Here is a 13,420-nt window from a genome sequence, read left to right on the forward strand (position 1 = left end):
GGGCGCAGGCGGCGTGCGGGGTCCCAGCAGCTGCCTGGCGCTGGTCGAGCTCCGGGGGCCGCCGCCGCTGCCTCCCCCACCCCCCACGCGGCCAGGAGCAGTAGCCGCAGCGCGTGCCCCACGCTAGGCCTCACCCCCGCGCGCCGGCTCCAGAGAGAGGCGGGCGGGCGGCGGCGGCGGTAGCGCTGCCCCGCTCTCGGCCTGCGCGCGCTCAGGCTCGCGACCCCCCTCCTTCCCGCCCGCCAGCCTGCTCGCCAGCCCTACACTCACTGAACATCCCAGGCGGCTCCGGCTCCTCCTGCCGCTGCAGCCACCCGGAACCCGCCGCCTCTGCCTCCTTCACCTCTGCGACACGTTCCCGCTCGGACTGCCGACTCAGCCCGGACCCCAGCTCCTGTTCCCAGCCGCCGCCACTGCGGCTCGAGGCGACCGCTCCATGACTGACTGACACGGAGCGGGCCGGCGGGGCTGGGCCGCTCAGACCCTCTAACGCGCAACCCCCTCCACCAATAGGCGAGCGGGCTCGGCGATTGGCTGGGAATGCCTGGCGTGCGTGACTCCCCCCACACCCCAGCCGGCCGGCGGCGTCTAGGCGGAAGGAACGTAGGCGGAGGCCCTGGGAATCTACCCACGTGGTTAGCAATGTGGGAATCGGAACTTCTAGCTTTGGGATCCTGCTCGAGCTGACTGCTTGCTCGGTCAGTCGGTTAGCCTGCCTTTCTTCGTTCCCTGTCCCCGGGACACGCCGTCTGGGTAAGTGTAGACCCGTTAGGGTGAAGAGTCTGGAAAAGGCCGCTGTCCTCCTAGGAGCTAGCCTTCCTGACCCCTTCCTCCCTTTGCAGTACTCAAATTAGTTACATCAAAAAAGCATTAATTGAATTCCAACTATACTCTTGGTATCCTAGACTCTCAATGTTTTTCGATACGCGGACACGTCTTAATTTCTGCCTCTCCTCCCTTCCTTCCCCTCCAACCGTAATCTCTATTAAAGGCCCACTGGGGCCAATATCTTAAGCAACCAGTCAGCCTAATTGAATAATATTGGAAATGTTTTTGTAAATTTACAAAAAAAGTTGGTTAGTTTGCTTTGAGTGATAGCTGTAAACAACTGGAAATGTTTTTGCTTTTGATGAAACAATTGCTTTCCCAATTAGATCTTTCCTTTTTTGGAATGTAACGAATAGATACCCGTTTTCATGGAGAATGTGTACAGAATTTCATCACTTAACTTTCTTCTGAACTAAAAAGGAAATGTGAATGAATGAATTTATTTTAAAAACAAGACTGAAGGTTGGTTTATGAAAGATTTTCTGTAAGTTCATTCAGCGTTTATCTCAAAGTAGAAAGAAGGAACGTAAATTAAACCCTGAGATTAGAGGAAAAGAGAAGTTGGTAAAGGAGAATAAATCTTGAGGCTCGACAAAATAGAATGATTATGTGTGTCCACGTTGTATAGTGTAGTAAATTTCTGGCCGTATTTGCTGGAGTTGAGGAATTTAAGTGCTTTGTTAAAAGTGTTTATCTTTGTTAAAGCATGGATGATTTTAATCTTTTTTTTTCCTCCTGAAGACATTAACCTAGATAAACTATTTCATGTAGAGGTAATTAATAACATGGTCTTTTTTGCCTTTTTAGACTTGTCAGGTTTGATCCTAACATTTTCTCTCCCTATCATTTCTTATTGCAGACAGTACTGTCATAATGGCTGCTATTTATTCTGGTATATCTCTTAAACTAAAAAGTAGCAAAACTGCTTGGGAAGACAAACTGAAATTGGCTCACTTTGCATGGATTTCCCATCAGTGCTTTCTTCCAAATAAAGAACAAGTAAGTCTAAACTGAGAACTATCCTTTACTTTTAAACCCTTACATTCTGTCTTAGAATAAATATAAGGTTCCCAGCTCAAAGGGCTAGACAATTGAGGTTAAGTGACTTGCCCAGGGTCACACAACTAGTGTCTGAGACTGGGTTTGAATCCCGGGAAGACTGTGCTTTAACAAGAATTTGTTATGTCTTAACTTTTAATTGTTGCATATCAACACTTTTTTTGCAATATAGTCTTAGAATTGCCTGGAACATTGAAAAGGTAGATGACTTACCAGGGATCATAGCCAGTACTCATCAAAGGGAGGTTTTGAACCTGGATCTTCTGTACTCAGTTACTAGATTTCTTAGCCACTTTGTCATGTTGACACTTGTGATAATTATGTTGAAGACAAACTGGACAGAGAAGACATTTCCTTAAAGTCACATAGAGAAGAAGATATTTCTTTCAGGAACTTTTTTTTTTGGCTATTCATTATATTTCTTTAATAATAATAATAAAATTACCTTATTTGTATAGTACTTTCCAGTTTACAAAATTGATATATCTCATACCTCAGTTTAGCCACACAGCAACCTTTTGAATAAGCTTATTTTAGGTATTGTGACTTATTGTAAACATGTGGAAACTGAGCCATGGAGAAGTTGAGTAGTTGTGGAAGATGGAATAGCATCAGATACTTAATTGCTTTATGACTTTAGTCGAGTGACTTAGCAACTCCTTGGGCCCAAGTTTCTTCATTTGTAAAATGAGAATAATAATAGCATCTACCTCACAAAGTTGTTGTGAGGATCAAGAGGCATGATATATATACTTTGTAAACCTTAAAATGCTATATAAATGTTAGTTGTTGTTATTATCTGTTATGATAGAAAATTTTAATTTTTTTCCCCAATCTGCTATATTTGCGTTGATCATTGAACAAAAACAGTGATGACAACCTTGTGGAGACAGAGTGCCTTCCCCCCACCCTACCAAGTGTCATGTCCCTCCCCCACACCAAATGCCAGGCATGCCCTGCCCCCTCACCCCACAGGGGAGGGTGGAAACACTCCCATTAGGCTGCTAGGCAGAGGGGTAGGTGAAGTGAGGAATGTCCTCAGTGAGTGTTGAGAGGAGGAGGAGGGAAATGGCCCAAGCTCTCTGCTCCCCTCCAGCTCTACTGCCTGTGAGCTGCCCACTTTACCCCATGTGTGCTCCCATTGAGCTGCTGGGCCGAGGGGTGGGGGATGGGAAAAAATGTCATCAGGCACAGTGGAGAGGGGGAGGGGAGTAGCTCCACCTGAGTCTCTCTGCCTTTCTAGTAACAAACTGGCTGAGAGGTGAGGGTGGGGGAGCAGGTGAGGGCAACTGTATGCCCACAGAGAGTGCTCTTGGCACCCACGTCATAAGTTTGCCATTACTGGTCTAGAACAAAGGCATTTCTCCTTCTGGTTTGTATACACTGCATTTAGGAAGTTATGTTTATCATTAGAGTCTTAGGAAACACTGAATTGAAGGTCTTCAGGTTAAGAGGTTATAGTGCTTGTAACAACTTGGAAAAGATATCAAAAAAGATATCAAAAGATAGTTTTACCAAGGAAAAAAAAGTTATGCTCCTTAGCTATATTTTTTGAGGCTTTAAACTGCTTAAAGTGAGGAATCATATCTTCTAGTTAGTAATAATATATTGCAATTAACAGAGTAGATACTCCTTATCATTTGGACACTCATTGAGTTACTTTTTAGGAATGGTGATGTTTTTGCTATGAAGTAGCTACACTCTCATGGTTCCCCTTGTGATCAGAGGTGTAAGGTGAATAGAGCTGGAGGTGTAACCTAAAGCTATAGAACAAAACAGTTTTTTGGCCCAAACTGGGTTTGAACTGATGCCCTTATGCTTATTAGTACCACAGATTAACATTTAGTCATAGATTAAATCCCCTTCAAGTTTTCATTGAGCATCTACTGTTTGCCAATGAGATTCCACTTTTGGATCTTGTTGAACAGTTGTTCTCAGCCTTTTTGGTCTCAGGATTCTTAAAAATTATTTGAAAACCCCAAGGAATTTTGATGTGGGTTACATCTATTGATGTTTATCATTGTTAGAAATTAAAACTGATAAATTTTTTAAAATGAGAATTCATTTAAAATGACAATAATAAACCCATTCCAAGTTAGTATAAATGACATTTTTTATACAAAATAGTTATTTTCTAAAACCAGAAAGGTTAGTATGGAGTGGCAGAAGTATGTATTTTATGTAGTATCTGCTCAGTTGGATTTTTATATCTAGTACTTTATTCAATCTGTTGCAATATTCCTTTGGTGAAATATATGAAGAAAATCTGGCCTCACACAGATATATAATTGGAAAAGGGAGATGTGTATAATAGACAAATAACATCTTAGTACTGCATTATTATGAAAGTGGTTTTGGTGCCATGAACCATATTTTGAGAACCCTTGGCCTTAAGTAATGTTTCATAATAGGCCCTCAATAGCCATCATATGATAGATCTCTCATTCCTATATCTCAAGTAACATTTAAATAAAATGGATGCCAAATAGGGACACACAGAGAACTGTGCTCTGAGCCAGCAATGGCTCAATACTTATCTCAATTCATCCTATTCTTGATATTTATAACCTCATTAGCACTGTTTCTGCAGCTTTTGTCAGTGGCGAATAAGTCTGATTTTATTTTATTTTATTTTGTTTTGTTTTTGTTTGTACAAAAACTATTTTTAATGAAAATTTTATTTTGAATATTTTCCTTAGTTAAATATTTCATGTTCTTTCCCTCTCCCTCAAACCCCCCTAACCCCCTTAGCCGACACACAATTCCACTGGGCTTTACATGTATCATTGATCATAAGTTTGATTTTATAGGGAAAATTTGTTTTGTCTACTTTGCAATATGACAATTTCCTATAACTACTGTTGTGCATTTGAAATGAAAAGTTATTTGAAGATGGAAAATTTAAGGGCTTCAGCAGTATTTTCCTCCAAAGCTTTCAATGAAGGAGAAAAAAGCTCCAAGGAATTTTTTCTTATGAGTCTTAATTTTTTAGGAAAATAAAGTATGTAATTATCTCTTGGTGTTCCCATTGTCAAAGTTGAGTTATGAAAGGTAGATTTTCTCTAACAGATAAATTTGAACTTAACTAAAAGTTCACTTTAAAAAAAAAGCTTTAAATTTCTTAAATTTTGTTATATTCCATATTATTATCATTTTTTTTTCTGGTGAAATAGAGCTCTTTTCACAAAACTAACTCCCTTCAAATTTAGGTATTACTTGACTGGGCAAGACACAGTCTAGTTACATATTACAAGAAAAAACTTGAACTAAAGGAGGACATTGTTGAAAGACTTTGGATCTACCTAGATAACATCCTGCACAGCAGAAAATTACAGAATCTCATCAAGAATGGCAAGACAGTCAACCTTCATTTTTCACTAGCCAAGGTAATTTCACTTATTCATGTTATCTCATAAATGATTTGCATTTCCCCTAGCAGTCAGCTGCTAATATCTTACTTCTCAGAGTAGTGTGAAATGATTTTCTGTTTGAAAGTTAAACAATAAGCACTGGTTAAGTATTTTAAGTATTTAAAATGTCAGACACTGTGCTAAGCTAAGCTTTGGGGAAACAGATGTGGAAAAACAGCCCTTTCTTAAAAGGAGTTTTCATTCTAAAGTAGGAAACAACTTGTAAAAAATAAGTATCTATATGTAACATACAGAGTAGATAGAAAATAAAAAATTAAGTTTAAGAGCTAGAGCCAAGTCCTTTCTGTTATTATGCTCTGTCAAGGGCAGGACCAATAATTAGGAAAATCTGGGTGGATGGGCATGGGACAGTATAGGCCCGTGAAGGCAAACCCTATGGCATGGGTAACAAAGGTGGCACACAGAGACCTCTCCATGGGCATGTACACCTACCCCAGTAGAGTAGTTACTAGAAAGGCAGAGGGACTTGGGCAGAGCTGCTCCCTTCCCCCTTTCCACTGTGCTTTCCTGTCCTCTGCCCAGCAGTGCAAAGGAAGCTCTTATTCCCTCCTGAATTGAGTGCTTGGACCACTCTCCTCCCTTTCTCTCTCCACTGTCTGGGATAAGGTGGCTGGGGAGAATGGGGTAGGGGTGGCACTCAGTGTCTCAGAAGGGTAGGGCATGCAGTCTCTAAAAAGTTTTTCATTGCTTGCATAGGCTCAAGATAGAAGGAAAATGGATCAAATCCTGACACTAGAAGAAAAGAGCAAAAAAAAAAAAAAAAAAAAAAAAAGAAGCAAAGGCCAAACTGGATGTAGTTTTGCTAACATCAAAAACATAAATTAGCTTGTGGGAATTCCTTGGAGTGGCTTTGGGGCATTATGATAAAAAAAGTACCTATGCTTTAGACTTTGGTTTAGCAACAGTGTTATGCTTAGCTTAGATGTGATCTTAAAAATACTTTGAAGAAAAGGTCTTCTCTGTATAAAATGATTTAGGTGGCCATCAGAATGCCTTCACATTATCCTCATGTTGTGTTTCCATTCCACTGGGGTCAGTGCCAATGTTTTTGTTTTTTTTTAAATTTTTACTTTTTCTCTCATTTTCAGATCCTAAATGAAAGAATAGCTGAGTTTTCTGCTTCAGGTGCTCAAAGAAATGTGTGTGCTGTGCTGAGTTGCTGCCAGGGCATTCTCTCCATACCTGCTTTTGCCATCATTTACACAGCCAAGCATGAGCTGATGCTGGAATTACTGAATGAGCTGTGTTGGCTGGCATGTCGATATCCAGAAGGAACTTTTATATCCCAGTTGTTCGAAGTCCTCCACCTGGCCTTTAATCATTATCTCCTGATCCAGCGTCAACAGGTCAATCCAAACCGTGTGTTTGGGGAAGTGATTGGACACTTATTCCAGCCATGCCTTATCTTAAGGCACTTGCTTTCTGTTGGTACGTGGGCACAGTGTGACCAAGGCCGTGTGCGGCAGTACCTGAGCAGGGAAGTTCGGAATCAGATTGAGTTGGTCATTCAAGGTGGGATCTTTCAGCCTGAATTGCTGTCCTCTTACAAAGAGGAGCTCCTATTGCAAGAGCAGTGCAGGGACAAAAAGAAAGAGACTATTAAAACTATCCTGACACCTACCAACACCATGATCAACAGACTAGTTGATGTTGGCTCCTGTGAACCATCTCTCCATGTAACTGTTGTGGCTAACTCAGTGTCCTTGCTATATAAACTCTTTTTGGACTCTTACTCTAAGGAAGAAAATCAACTTATCTGCTTCCATTTACTCCCTAAGCTTTTTGCCTGCTTGAGGATTTCATGCCTGCCAGAAGAGCAGGTAGAAGCTCTTTCTCTCTCAGACTGGACCAATGAACTTTTGGTCGTTGAACAACTCCTGAATTTGGTAGCTAACAACAATATCTACAATGTGGCTGCTGACAGGATCCGGCACAAAGAGATCCAGTTCCAGTTTTACCGTCAACTTGCTGAGCTTCTGATAAAACATTCACAGGCCTCTGTACCAGCTTGGTTCCGATGTCTCAAGATTTTGATTTCCTTGAACCATCTGATTGTGGAGCCAGATCTGGATGACCTAGTCACCTCAGCTTGGATTGATGCAGAAGTAACTGAGCCTCGAACCAGGAAATCTCAGGAAGCCCTCATCAATGCACTGTTCCAGACTTATGCTAAACTCAGACAGGTGCCTCGGTTGTTTGAAGAAGTTTTGGGCGTGATCTGTCGACCAGCTGCTGAGCATCTGAGGCAACCTGTTTTGACTTTGAACCTGACAATAGTGCTTCGGGATTGTCTCATGGAGTTGCCTCCAAATCAGATCCTGGATACTTGGTCCCTTCTGCTAGAGAAGTGCCAGGCATTAGTACTACCTTATGTGAAGGATGATTCTGACATGGCCCTCAAGTTGCTGTCTCTGAGTTTATTGCTTCATGGTATCTTATTTAGCATGAAATGTTTGGATGGTGGCACTCCACTGCCTGTTGTCAAGTGCACTCAGCGGGTGATGGAGAAAATGCTTCAAGAGATCATCCAACCCATACTTGACCTTCTAAATAATTACCAGGTCCAGACCTCAAAGTTTGATCTGTGGCTAGAGAAGGTCAGGGATTCTGCACTCCTTCTGTCCTATACATGGGCAGAAATCGACACCATGCTTAGTTTGAACTGTAGGCAATATGTCCCTGTAGTGGGGGCTGCTACAGGCACATCCACCAAGAGTCTGAGCCTCTCTTCATTCCTTGCAGGTCTCAATATGGAACAGTGGGAAAAGGTACAAGAACTTACAGATCATTTTGATTTCACTAGCAAGTATTGCTTAGAACTGCTATATATGCAGAAAATGAAAAGAAACTTAATGCGAATGAGCTTCCAATCTGAAATAGACCTCCAGACTCTAAGGGATGATGCTACCTTTATCCTCCGTTCTGGCAAAAAAAGCATGAGACGAGGGGAGATATCTATGTGGAATCGCCAAATAGGGACATTGAGTGCTTCCTCTTACCCAGTTGCTCACTGGCACTTGATTGTGTCAAATCTTACAATTCTTATTTCCTATCTCTCTTTAGATGATGTGACATATATAGCCAACATACTGCTTAGAACTTTGCCCACCACTAAAGCCCATGTTGATTCAGCAGATGAAGAATCCTCTCTCACCGTCGGACAAGTGTCCCAAGCTTTGTTTCACAGTCCTGTTTTCCCAGAAATGCAGTCCCTCCACTCTGCTTTCTTGAGCTGTGTAATTGAGAGGTGCACTAAAATTCTGTTTTCTGGCAACCATAATGACAAGAAACTCCTAACTCAACAGCTACCCTGGCTTTTTGAAAAGGATCACGTAATCCTAACACAGTGGCAAATCAAATCTGAAAAAGATGGACCTGAACCTTTGGAATCAAAGGAAGAAGTTGCTCAGAACTTACTAACATTAGCAAAGGCAGATATCCCTATTATTTTGAATGGAGACCAACTTGAAAGAATCATGGATATATTGGGATTTTTTTCTGTTTTAAAACTGGACTCTCTCTTGCCATCATACCATGTACATTGTTTTCTTCTGTTACTCTCTACGGCAACCAACACCAAAGCTGATAGCTCTTGCTCCTTAACACAGAGTCTCAAATTTCTAATAACTTGTTACCAACTTCTTGATTATTTGCAAAGAGGCAAAAATGCCCGTTTAATGTTTAAGATAATGTATGTTAGTGATATATTTGAGGTTGTATTGACTTCATTGTTTAATGTAAGCAAGAGATTTGTTATTGATGTGGACACACCTTCCTGGTTGGAATTTCTCCAGGTAGTAGGGACTTTCTTAGAACATTTTTTCGAGGTGACCATCCAGTTGAAGCTGAGCCTGGTCCTCAATTTTGAGAAAATCTTATCATTTCTCTCAAGCAGCACAACATACACAGAAACAACTTCAGAAAAGTGGTTAGAAAACCGAGACTCCCCAAGCAGGCAACTTCTTTTGGTGTCTTTAACTAAATTGTGCCAGATTTTGAGTCGTTATGTTGAGCAGAAGAAGTTCTCAAGTAGGCTACCTGATTTGTTGCAGGAAGCCATTCTCTATACTGGAGTATTTATCCAGCATTGCTCTGAGAACAGTGCCAAAGATTGGCTCCTTCCTTCAGTCTTCATTTCATCTATCACTACGCTCCTTGAAGTTGAACTGAGCCACCAGTCAAAGGATAGAGATGCAACATGTTCAGAAACCAAAGATAGCTCACTGCTTTCCCATACTGCTTTGTATAGGAAAGTTTATTCTCAGATATTGACAGAATTGCCTAGTCTGGCAGCAAACGTCCAGTCATTCAAGTTAGCCTTGCAGTTCTTAACATTGTTCTCCTTGACTGCAGAGTTGCATCCTAGCGAGGATACAGTTTTCATTTCCATATTTCATTCCATAAAAAGAGTACTTGCTGGTATGTTTTTTTCTTTAGCTAATTTTGTGTTACATACTGTGATTATTAAAAAAAAAATGCTTCTGGGGCTCTTGAATGTTTAGAATTTAAGTATACAGTTTTGGACCTTCTACTCTCTTTGTTACCTTAATGACTGGCCATTCATCCACTATGATTAAACTGGATGAAACAATTTAGTTGTTCTGTTTCCCTAGTGATAGTGATTCTTTCTTTCCTCAGACTCTTCTGAGCAAAGACTAGTCTGTGTTGGATCTTTCTTAATATAGGCATACTTTGTATAAGTTCACCCTGATCAATGACCTTTTTGTAGAGACACCATTGTAAAGAGAGAACCTTTTGCTGTTATCAAGAGACCACGAGTCCACTGAAGGGTTTAACACTTACTGGATATGTGACTGAGCCAGGCTTAGCCTCTCTTAAGCTTCATTTTCATTGTCTGGAAAAGTGATGTGTTAATGCTTGCATTATCTACTTTGTAAAGTACTTGTGAGACAAGTGTTTCGTTAACCTTAAAACTATATAAGTGTAAACTTTGATCACTTAAAACAATAGTCTAACAATAGTCACAAAACTCTGTTGTGATATCATTTGGGCAATTACCTTTTTTAACATTATTCCTGGAGAATGACTTCCCTCTTTTCTCAGAATAATGCCTTTAAATTTAGCATAAATGAAGTGCATAGGATTACAAAGGAAACCAATTTTTGAAATGTAGTTTTGAAAATATTTTTTAAAAGGTAATGAACCCCAGATTAAGAATCCCTGAAGTAGAAGTATCAAATAGGATATTCCAGTATTATCATTAGTATTATCATTTGTTTTTGTTTTAGAGTTTTTATGCTATTAAAAAAATAGCATGTCATAGCATCAAGGAATCTCATAAGGAATTTTTAAGGATTTTAGTCACCAGGTTCTTTAGGGACTTAGGCAGTTTTATAACTAATAATTGTTGCTTGGGAACTCTAACCCTAAATTCATTTCTAAACCTAAATTTGTTTCTAAATTCGTTTCTAACCCTAACCCTAAATTCGTTTCTCATAGACAGGAATCAATAGTAACTCTTTTTTGGTATTTGTGTCATTACTTAGAGTCTATAACTTTTGAGGGAGAGGTTGGGGCAGATCAATTCATTAAATCTAATATAGCTCTTAAAATAAAGCTACAGATTGCCTTTTCCATTTGACAAATTCATAGCTTGTGAGGAAATGACATATCTTTTCTGATTTATCTGTTGATGGGTACAAGGCTTTGCTTCAAGTTCAAGGCAGGACTATATTAACAAGTGAATGTAATAGTCTAGAAAGTGAAGCCACCTGTCTGGGACCAAAGCCAGAGTTTGAGTGTTATGGCCTGAATAGCACTAGTATTGTCTCAGTCTTCAAAAGCCTCTCTGTATCTCCAGTTCAGTTGTAAGTTAATTTAAAAGGTTTTGGTATCTCTTTGCTGTATCCTTTTATATCAGTTACTCTAGGAAAGACATTCATCTTCTAATAGAGCTAAAATTTGGTCATTTGTTAAGGCCAGTGATAGGGATCTGAAATGAATTGCCTGTTAGAATAGTATCTGAAGTACTGCTTCCTCTGTCCCTTTGTTAAACACAGAACCTTATCCTTGCCATTTTTTAGCCTTAACCTCATAATTCCCTGGACTCACTGATACTGCAAATTCTTGATTCAGTGCTGAAAAAAACTAATGTGATCTTTAACTCCATTAGCATGTCTAGATCAAGGGAGATTATTGTTCTAATGCACTGTCTACCACTTAAATAACATGTGAAATATTTTATTTAGTTCTAGGCACCATATTTTAAGTGGGATATTGACAAACTAGAATGTGTATCTAAAAGAGTGTGATCAGGAAGGAAGGTGATAGGTCTGGAAATCATGTCTTGAGGAAAGCCTGGAGTAGAACTTAAATGTGGTCACTGCACAGTTTTGGAGGGCCATCATTTGGAAAAGAGTCTTGAGTGGCTCCAGAATACTGGACCATATGAACATAGACCTTAGAAACTAGCTAAGTCAGCTAGAGATAAAGTTTGAAATGAAAGCCGTCCCATAGAGAAGTGACACTTAAATTCACATTGTTATGAGTGATTAATGGAGAAGGAAGATGAGAATATTAGGGGACTGAACCTCTGAAAGGGCAGTATGGGTGGTATTAAAAGGATCCCAGGCAGCTAGGTGGCTCAGTGGATAGAGAACCAGAGTTGGAGATAGGAGGTCAAGATCTGGATTCAGATCTACCTTAGATACTTCCTAGCTGTGTGACTATGGATGAGTCACTTAATCCCTGTTACCTAGTCCTCACCTCTCTTCTGCCTTAGAACCAATATTTAGTATTGATTTTATGACAGAAAGTAAGGGTTTAAAGAAAAAAAAGGATCCCTTGGGATCACCTGACCACTTCATAAATTTGTTTAGTTTTATCTTGAATATATTAATAGTTTTAGAGAAGAAAACATTTTTTTTCCTGATAGGAAAAAACCCCCAATTTATATGAACTTGAAAGTTATGATAGTTTTCCTTTTGAATCAACTTGTCAAGTGATTGATTGTTCTTTCTCTGTTCACAGATCCTGGAATACAGGTAAATCAGGATGTAGAACCTTATATGGTGACATTGTTTAACCAGTTGCTGGTTGAAGGCACTGCTGAAGAGTTTCAGATGATAATGCAGCATATACTCCAGGGACTAGAAATCAGTAACATTTGGAGACCAAATATAAACGTGAGCGATTCTCTTATCCTTTTCTAAGATATTTGGCCTGTTTGTCTTTTTTTGAGGTGTATATTTATTTATTACCTAATATTTATGCAAATGGGTAAAGTTTTGAGATGTTATATCCCTGGATTCAGGTCCTACCTTTGACATGTGTAGACTGCATTATCCTGGACAAGTCAGTTAACCTTTCATTGTTTCAGACAACTTTCTTAAGCAGTAAGTTTTAGAGCAGGATCTTCATTAGTTGAAGAAATTCCTTTTTGAGAGCTCCTTGCAATGAAAAAATTTCAGGTCCCATAATCAAAAGATAATGAGATAATTCTATTTTATCCTTTGTGATCTCTGTCCCTTTTTTGGGTTATGAATTCTTCCAAAACAATTGCTCTGAAAAATACACATGGCTTTCTGATTTTCCTAGTAGTTCTCAAAGGGTCCTTCCCCTAAGATTTTATGTTCTTGGGTTTATCAAACACAGGGCTACTTGTTTTGTTGCTTTTGGATCCTGCTAATCAACTTTCTTCCACCTTTCTCTAATTTTTTTGGCCAGTACCAGTTTGCTTTTGCATCACTTACATTTCCCACCGTATGTCTCTCCCTCCCAAATACCCAAATACCTAAAAAAAGAAAAAGAAAGAGAAAAAAGAAGTAAAAATTCCATATGCCAAAAAGCAGATAAAAAAGTCTGATGTTTTATATTGTTTTCCACACCGTTGATTTCCCCATCTCTGCAAAGAGATAGTAGAAGATATCTTCTTGTATCTTTTTGGAGGGACCAGGCTTAGTCAATATAATTTTTTTTTTTTTTTCACTTTACTTTCTTTTTTATTTTTTTTTATTTTTTTTTATTTTATTTTTTTTTTTAACATTTATTAATATTCATTTTTAACATGGTTACATGATTCATGTTCCCCTTTCCCCTTCAACCCCCCCCCCCCCCCCCCCCCCCCCCCCCCCCCCCCCCCC

The 13,420-nt window shown here is 39.7% G+C and overlaps 1 protein-coding gene across 1 annotated transcript in view; it reads left to right on the plus strand.

Annotated features, from left to right (window-relative positions):
- The first annotated feature begins 1,701 nt into the window (after positions 1–1,701).
- The window catches only part of URB2 (URB2 ribosome biogenesis homolog), a 53,265-nt gene continuing 41,546 nt past the window's right edge, over positions 1,702–13,420 (plus strand). Inside the window, exons 1-4 of the mRNA XM_044673422.1 lie at positions 1,702–1,827; positions 5,097–5,273; positions 6,407–9,737; positions 12,309–12,463. Of these exons, the coding sequence (XP_044529357.1) occupies positions 1,702–1,827; positions 5,097–5,273; positions 6,407–9,737; positions 12,309–12,463 (3,789 nt within the window). The remainder of the gene's footprint in view (positions 1,828–5,096; positions 5,274–6,406; positions 9,738–12,308; positions 12,464–13,420) is intronic.

The sequence above is a fragment of the Gracilinanus agilis genome, chromosome 4 (assembly GCF_016433145.1).
Source record: "Gracilinanus agilis isolate LMUSP501 chromosome 4, AgileGrace, whole genome shotgun sequence".
NCBI classification, from domain to species: Eukaryota; Metazoa; Chordata; class Mammalia; order Didelphimorphia; family Didelphidae; genus Gracilinanus; species Gracilinanus agilis.